At 47.8% G+C, this 8,516-nt stretch overlaps 1 protein-coding gene across 1 annotated transcript; it reads right to left on the bottom strand.

Moving 5' to 3' along the window:
• Positions 1–1,552: 1,552 nt before the first annotated feature.
• On the bottom strand, positions 1,553–7,840 carry LOC128117234 (apolipoprotein L3-like). Its single transcript, XM_052749221.1, has 4 exons — positions 7,795–7,840; positions 5,091–5,217; positions 2,700–2,771; positions 1,553–2,315 (listed from the first exon to the last, which is right to left on the bottom strand). The coding sequence occupies exons 1-4, from the start codon at positions 7,838–7,840 to the stop codon at positions 1,553–1,555; spliced, it is 1,008 nt and encodes a 335-aa protein (XP_052605181.1).
• Between the last annotated feature and the right edge of the window lie 676 nt (positions 7,841–8,516).

The raw sequence follows: 8,516 nt of genomic DNA, 5'->3' as shown, positions 1-8,516 counted from the left end.
TGAGAAGTTGGCAAGGTGAGGTTAGCTTTGGAGTGTTCTGTCTCTCTGATCTTTCAACATTCACCCTAATATCTGGCTCCAGGTTTGTTTTTATGAATGAGACCTTTTAAGATTTGTGTTACAAGAAATCCTCAAACTGTCAAAGGTTATGAAAATGTTTCTGAGGCTTATGTGCCTGAAATGAGTCACAACACTTCAGATCCATGAGCTTGTTGCCCAGAGGTAGATGAGAGTCAGGAGACCAATGCCTAGAGGAGCCGGTGGGCCAACATTACACAGACTCAATTTATCAGATCAAGCTTATAAGCAATTCAACCATCTCAAATCTCAGCAACAAGAATGGCCATGAGAAACTCCAACCTGTCTCCCTGCATGGCCTTTCTGTCATTGCAGTGGCATGTGGGACTTTGCCAGGGGACTCCAGTGCTGTCAGGGTTAGAGACATGCCTAGTATCCTTGTGGTCATACTGTGACTCTGAAAAATGTCACCATTATCCTGGCTATCACACATAACCCCTCCCTCTGAGCTCTGTGGCAGCCCACCAGGCTTGCAGCTTCCCTCTGCTTGGCACTGTGCATAGCTCTCCATCAAAGATGACAGAGTATCATTTTGACTCTGCCCTTTTCTTTGCTCCCATGCCACCTCCTTTTGTTGCAATTGACTGCTTTATACTCCACTTGTCTAGACGGACAGGTAATGTTTATTGAACACAATCTATAAACACAAGTGGACAAGTACGAGTAGCTCTGAGGTCCCATCTTGGCAGGACACCTTCCACCAGCATGAGAGCGAGCCGAGGGTCACAGGCTGAGTCTCCTGTCACAGACATGTTGACTTCATCTCCAAACCATAGGTTGTTTGACTTCTCATGCAAATCTGCCTTGACTGTCCACCCCCAGAACTGACCTCTGACCCATCACAGCACACAGACATTCACTTCAATGCCATCGGTCTCTCGGGGGACCCTGTCCCCTTGGAGGACTGGCTCCTTGTCAAGAGCTCCATCTACTCTGCTAAAACCACCACCATCTCAACATCATCTTCATCACCAGCATCATCACCATTGTCACTATCCAGAGGTCACTGCCTGGAGGACACAAGGGTAAATAGATCCTGCTGACTCTGGGAAGAATAGCCCAGAGGTCACAGGGACACTTCCCTCAGGGGAGGGGATATTGGCCACTTGTGGCTTCTTCAGTCCAGAACTCCCACTCTGGTTTCTCCCATATCCAGCGCCCCAGGTTCCTGTCTTCCAGTGCCTGCTCTTCTACCGTTCTGCTGTTCACATCCACGATGTTTCAATCCCGCTCCCCACTCTTTAGGTGGCAAAGAGTGGGGCCCCTTGTTTGAGACTCCAGTTCCTTTCCTTTCCTTGAGTCACTGGCTGTCTGCATTGATCTTGCTGTGCTCAGCCATAGAAATACAAACTCCTCAATGCTCAGTTCCACAGACTTTATTTCAAGCTCATTCCCTTGTAAAAGTATGCCTCCACTGTTCCCATCACCCACCCCCTGTCATCTCCCCTGAATTGTTAGCTGCTTGGGGGAGGGGTCACTGAGGCAGATCTGACTGCAGAGCCTTGTGCATCTGCTCAAATCCCTGCAACTTTCTGTCCAGCATTTGAGCTAGTTTCCGAAGCGCTCCGGCCGACTCTGTCTTTGCCCCCTCGTATAATTCCATTGAGTCAGTCACAAGGTGGTACACATCCAGTGAAAGGAAGACACTGGTAAAGCCTATTCCTCTAATCGTGCCCCCTAAGGATTTCCCCACCTTTTTGGAAGCTTCATCAGAGATGCTCTCCGTGGCCTGTGCTCCTAAGCGAGAACTGGCTCTGGCCATCCTGATGGTACTGATCTGCTCCTTGAGGGTTTTACAGGCACTGATTAAATCCAAACCCGTATTAGCAAGTTTGACCCTAATCTTAGGCATGGTTTTCATAATCTCATGCAGTATGTCCATGCTGGCTCCAACCAGGCGACTGGCTTCGGCTTCATCTGATGATCTGTTGGACTCTTCCACAATGGTGGTGGTGACACTAGTCATACCTGCTACCAGCCCCAAAGCAGCTGCTGAGAGCATCAGGCTGGTCCCTCCTGTAATGGGTGTCAGAACTAGACCCAGGATGCCCAGGACTCCAGAGACAGTGCTGGTGGAGTCGGCCACCACACTGGAGACGGTGCAGTCACTGTGCACCTTGTCAAGATGGTCAGCCAGGGCATGAAGCTTCTTGATGTGTCCTTCAAGCTTGCTTTTCAACTGAGGAAATTCTTCCAAAAACCTCTTTTTCTTCAGCTCCTTTTGAGGTCCATCATTACTGTGGGATGGTCTGTATGTCAAATGTGTTGCTGATTGGTCAATAAATAAATCACTGATTGGCCATTGGCTAGGCAGGAAGTATAGGCGGGACAAGGAGGAGAATAGAGCTGGGAAGTGGAAGGCTGAAGAGGGGACACTACCAGCCGCCATCAGGACAAGGAAGATGTAAAGTACCGGTAAGCCACAAGCCACGTGGCAAGGTATAGATTAATAGAAATGGATTAATTTAAGCTGTAAGAACAGTTAGCAAGAAGCCTGCCACGGCCATACAGTTTGTAACCAATATAAGTCTCTGTGTTTACTTGATCGGGTTTGAGCGGCTTGGGACTGGCGGGTGAGAGAGATTTGTCCTGACTGTGGGCCAGGCAGGAAAACTAGCAACACATCATCTTCATCTGTGGGCGCCCGAGCTAAATGCTCCTTCAGTGCATCACGCAGTGCAGCTTCCTCCTCACTGTGACAGAACAGGTCAATTGCATGAGAATAACAGGCTTTTTAAAAAAATCCAAACTCTTGTTCAAAATGTACTTTCATATTACAAACCCAATAGAAAATGATTTTACAGAGTTCCATAATTTCACTCTCTACCATGAACATTTGGTAAAGCATAGAAACCCATGATCGTTAGTCTATACAGGTCAGTGTGTAAAGTTGAATCTTGACACTGTAGGGACAGACTCTTACTAAAATTCCTTCAAGGTCAATGTCATCCCTACCTGTGGGAACCCTGTAGCTGATCACAGGGAAGTGAGATTAGAGCCAATATTGTTTAAATGAGAGAACTGTGTGTGTTGTGAGGGATCCCCCTTTCCCAAGAGTCTCCTCTCTGCGCTCAGTTGCTGGGAAGTCATCTTCAGTCCATGCAGTATCACCCTGCAGGACCGCCTGTGCTTGCCGGGAGGGCTCTGCAGTGGGACAGACAGACCTAACACAATCTGAAAGGCTCCAGACCTAAGCTGTCGAAAGCTCCATATCTGGCTCCAAGTGACAACACACAGTGACAACACATTACTTTAAAAGCATTGCATAAAACTCCTCCACCTACTGAACACAGGGTCCGTATTGGGTAGGATTGGGTCCCATATGTAAGATTCTTCATTTAATGTCTGCAAAAATTTCAAAGTGAGGAAATGCAGGATCTGAGAATATCTCTTCCCTAGAATTTCCTATGAAATGCTCAACCTAAAAGATGTGGGGTGTACTGGGAACTTTGGAGCCATTTCTGACCTTTAGAGGAACTGGAGGCCAAAGGCATGGACCTTATGAAAATTCCCATGAGGCCTGTGTCACTGGAATTGATCTGTATCTGTGTCCCTGTTAGGGATGTCCTGTCTCCTGCTCTCACTGCCAGACTGCTTTAAGTTCCTAGCTCTCTGTGTATACAGAGTGGCTCCATGTCTGTCGCCTAGGGCAACAGTCCAGAGCAGTGTCCTTTTGGCAGCTGGACCTGTTTCAGTCATGTGATTTCCTGGTGTGCAGGAGTCATGTGATTTCCTGGTGTGCAGTAGTCATGTGATTTCCTGGTGTGCAGGAGTCATGTGATTTCCTGGTGTGCAGTAGTCATGTGATTTCCTGGTGTGCAGGAATCATGTGATTTCCTGGTGTGCAGGAGTCATGTGATTTCCTGGTGTGCAGTAGTCGGTCATGTGATTTCCTGGTATGCAGGAGTCATGTGATTTCCTGGTGTGCAGGAGTCATGTGATTTCCTGGTGTGCAGGAGTCATGTGATTTCCTGGTGTGCAGGAGTCATGTGATTTGTCAAACACTCGATGCAGGACAACACTGTGTCCTGAGGACAAGAAGCTTGGGGCTGGAAGCTCTCCTTGATCTGGCTGCTGGGTGTGTTCATCAGCTCATTTAAACCCTCTGTGCTCCCTGGCCAACTGTAACTATGTGATAAAAATCTTATATGTGAGTTCCATGGGTCATTCTAGAGGGTTCCTAATCCTGTAGTTGATCTGGAGCAGTCCTTCATCAACAGCTGGTGTCAGAGAGAAAAGAAGGCTCACTGGGACCTTCTCCTCAGATTGGCCATTTAGTTATCCCTGAGAATTTAAAAGTAGAATGAAGCAAAACAAACAAACAGATCCCACAAAGCCATAACAGACTCCCCACCGCCCAGATCATATTGCCTGCTGTCTGCTCTGCAGATGCCCAAAGCCCTTTCCCTCCATGGCTGGGGCTCTCAAGGCAGTGGCTGAGAGCAGATGCGATGCCACTAACACAGGCTCCATGCCGACTCCCACCCGTCACTCACTCCTGACTCACCACCTGACCTGTCTCAAAATAAGTTCTTGAGTCCTCAGTCCTACACGAGACCCCTGGACTTGATCTTTCCCCACTTTCGCAATTGGTTTTCAAAACTAACCCTCAAGGTCATCCACTGTGTACTGCCCACAGTCTGAGAATGCCACACCCATATTCATATTTCTCATGCTACAGTTTCATGGTGGTGAAACTTGGGAAGTGGTAACTAATTTTAAAGGTTACATCACTAGTAGACGACAGAAGTGGTAACTAGGCTGCCAAGGATGCATAACTAGTAGGTGGCAGAAATGGCCCTGACATTTTGGGCGACATCTTCAATCAACCTAAGGTTGGAATAATATGATGGAGACACTCCTTTTGGATGGTTGAGAAGGAGTCTCCATAACCCCACCCCCTGCGACTGCCTAGAGTGGGTATATTCAACCAGGGCAACTGCCTAGAGTGGGTATGCTCAACCTCATCCTCATGGTCTGGCGGGCAGTGCTGGCTGCACCATGCAGGTTACCTTGACAACTCTGCTGTCTCCACAAATGCCTTCCAGGCTCCCTCTTCAGTTATCAGACTCTCCAGATCCTCTCTGCAGAGTGTGTCCGTGAGATAATCAGTGAGTTCTTCAATGCAGCGTCTTGCTACTATTTGCCAAGAGAAAGAATGAGGTTAGAAGACAGTGCGGAAGAGATCAAGTGGCAGCAGGTGGAGAGACACCATGTTCCCGAGGATTTGTCCACGGGTCCTAATGGGGTCTCCAGGGTGAAGGGTTTAATGTTGTCTCTCAAATCCCTATGAGAAAACTCTTAGGATCAGTATTTGGACACGGGACCTTTAAGAAGTAAAGTAATGAAGTCCAAATGATGCAATGAATAGAGGTCACTACTCAGTGGGACTGGGGTCCTTATGACAATGAGTACCAGAGGTATTTTATTATCTTTCATATGTACACATGTGTCCACCTCCCCCTGCATCTGTTTCTTACCCTGACCCTTCTCCGCACACACAGAGGAGACACCATGTGCAGATGTAGTGACCCTGCTCCCTCTGCACACCAGGAAGAGGGTCCCTACTGCAGCCAACTGGACATATGTACATCATGGACTTTGGCTTCCACTGCTGCGAGAAACCACAGGCCTTTTGTTGAAGTTCCGTCTTCCCTTCCACTCACCGCGAGTCTCTTGTCAAACGCTGTGGTGCCAGTGCCTTCAAATGTGACTTTTAAGTCATTAATGTGTTCTACATTAACTCATCCTACCAACAGTAGAATTTCCAAAGAAGGTGGAATTAACATCAGTGTACATTGAACATGGGAGGAATCATGCCTCTCTGACAACATGGAGAAGGAATCCAAGACTGCTTGACTCTTTCATAGTTCATGTCTCCAAAGACAGTACCACACAGACAGCACTTCCAGGGTTGGCTGCCAGCTTGGGATGGACCCTTGTCACATTCAACCACACCAACAGCAGTTGAGCATATTGAAGCAATTACTTTCTAGAATCGAGAAAGCTTTGGGCTTTCTCTCTTCACAGGCTGAAGCTTAGCTGGCTGGAGCCTTGCCCAGATTGCACTATCCTTTTCCACTGCAGAGCAGAAGCCTCCCCACTCAGTGTCCCCAATCTCCTTGACAACAACAGCCATGTGGTGACATTGAGCTTCCTATTGCTCTTTTTCTCTCCAATGAAAAATGTCAATTATTTATATAAGCATGTGTGTGTATATTCATAGTCTTATCTATTTATATACATGTATTTATAGAATCACAGCAAGTATTTACTATGTATACTATACCCACAGAGTAGATACACACACACACACACACACACACACACACACACACACACACACACACACACACACTGAGAAATATAGAGGGAGGGAGAGAGGGAGAAAGAGAGACAAAAAGAGAAAGAGAGAGAAGAGAGGGCAGAGTAAGGGAGAGGAGAGAAAGAGGAGAGAGCAGAGAGAAGGAGAAGGGAGAAGGAAGAGAGAGAAAGAGGAGGGAGGAGAGATAAGGAGGAGAGAGAGAGGGGGCAGAGAGAGGGGGAGAGGGGAGAAAGATGGGAGAGAGTAGAGAAGGGGATGGGGAGGGAGGGAGAAAGAGAAGGAGAGACAGATAAAGAGAGCAAAAGAGAGGAGTGAAGAGAGAGAGCTGAGAGATGGGGAGAGGGGAGAAAGAGAAGAGAGAAAGATATCAGGGAGAGATGAGAGGGGGGACACTGTCAGGTTCTTCACAGCATGAGCTAACTCTACCAAGCCAACTTCTCTATTGGTTACTCCTCTGTTGCTGAGATAAAACACCATGACAGAAATATATTAATGAAGGTTCATTTGGCTTCCAGTTCCACAGGGATAGCTGTCCAGAGTGACAGGGAAGGGGCAGAAGCAGGTGCTGGAAGCTGAGAGATCACATCTCAACTGTACCTAAGAAGCATAGAATGTACGGGAAGGGGTGGCCAGTCTATGGAATCTACTTTATTTTATTTTGTTTTTGAGACAGGGGCTCAGTATGTAGCATTGGGTGGCCTGGAACTCACTGTGCAGATCAATCTTATCTCAAACTCACAGAGATCCACCTATCTCAGCCTCCCACGTCCTGGGATTAAAGCATGCACAGCACACTCATCAGGGCTATGAACTCTAAGAGCCCACATACATGGATGGACTTTCTCCAGCAAGGCTCCCTGTCCTGTGAGTTCCATAACCTCCCCAAATGGTAACACCAACTGAAGACCAAGTGTTCAATGCGTGAGCCTCTGGATTATACTGTTCAGTCAAGACAGCACACTTATATACCCAGAGACCACACATAGGTGGGCCACCAAGACCAAAGGACCTGCTTCAGACAAGAAAAAGTGCAGCATTTCTACTTCCTTGGGACTGCTGTGAGCTGGAAGCAGCCAGAGAAGAGGAAATTGACTACCTTCTTTTGCCATGAGGGCTTCTAGGTTCACAGCGCCAACCACAGGATTTCTGACAGGTTTCCTACAGCTCTCCAGGTGTCCTGGCAGGAGGGAGGACAGAAACATGACAACAATAATCACAACTGTGAGATGAAATGGGGACGGCTGCAGGGAAGACAGGAGGGAGGGGCCAGAGGCCCAGTGGTTCCACCAAGGTGGCAGTGAACAACCAAAGGACTGACAGCCAGAGTGCTTCTCCTCCAGTGGGCCCTGCACTGCTGTTTACAGATGTCAGTCACATGGGTCTACCCTCACCCTTCAGTCTGGGCAAGTCATAGCCCTTCTGTCCTGTCAGTGTCATTGAGAATGTCACCAGCTAGGGACATGATATATATGATTTATACATTGGAGAAATGGGAAGAGATATTCTGTCAACTACTTGCTGGGAACATGCAAATTGATGATAATAGCAAGCACATACTGTATTCTGTGACACACAGGGCTCCTCATACACACCTCATTAGGTTACCAACGTCCTCCATGAGATGAGGACTGCTGTGAGCCCCATCGTAAAGTGGAGGGAAGACCATAAAGGTTTGTTGACACCCCCAAGATTTCACAGTAGCGTTGAACCAGACACTTAACCCCAAGATGTTTTGATTGACACTCCACCTTTTAGATGTGGATCTCCACTCCCTTAAACACACAGCATCATTTCTACCTCTTCCCATGTGACTGTGAGTGGCTTCTCATTCACATCAGGGCCTGTGCCTTGTGACAGGAGTTAAATTCATGGGTGCCACAATGCTTTCCAGAGCCCACCTCCTCCTTGTTCTGCAACCCTGCATCCCACCAGGGCTGGAGTCCTGTCAGACCCTGTTCCTGTGCCTGCTCTGGCCCTTTCAGTCCTCTGCCCTCCTCTCTAAGTGTTCAACCTTAGGCGGCTTCTAATCTTCATGTGCACAGCAGCTGAAGGATATTCTCTTGTAAGAAACTTCTGCACTGGGTCATTTACTGTAAGATATTTCTAGAAGCAA

This window comes from Peromyscus californicus, unplaced genomic scaffold (genome assembly GCF_007827085.1).
Source record: "Peromyscus californicus insignis strain IS unplaced genomic scaffold, ASM782708v3 Scaffold_20__1_contigs__length_68692818, whole genome shotgun sequence".
Classification (NCBI taxonomy): domain Eukaryota; kingdom Metazoa; phylum Chordata; class Mammalia; order Rodentia; family Cricetidae; genus Peromyscus; species Peromyscus californicus.
Note: the sequence above shows the minus strand (reverse complement) of the source record. Positions and strands in the feature narration are given on the sequence as shown.

Coding starts and splice junctions, on each gene's coding strand:
- LOC128117234 (XM_052749221.1), bottom strand. CDS start 7,840: ATGACACTGACAGGACAGAAGGGCTATGACTTGCCCAGACTGAAGG. Junction 5,218..7,794: donor TGACTTGCCCAGACTGAAGG/GTGAGGGTAGAC, acceptor CTTGGCAAATAG/TAGCAAGACGCTGCATTGAA. Junction 2,316..2,699: donor CCCACAGATGAAGATGATGT/GTTGCTAGTTTT, acceptor ACCATCCCACAG/TAATGATGGACCTCAAAAGG.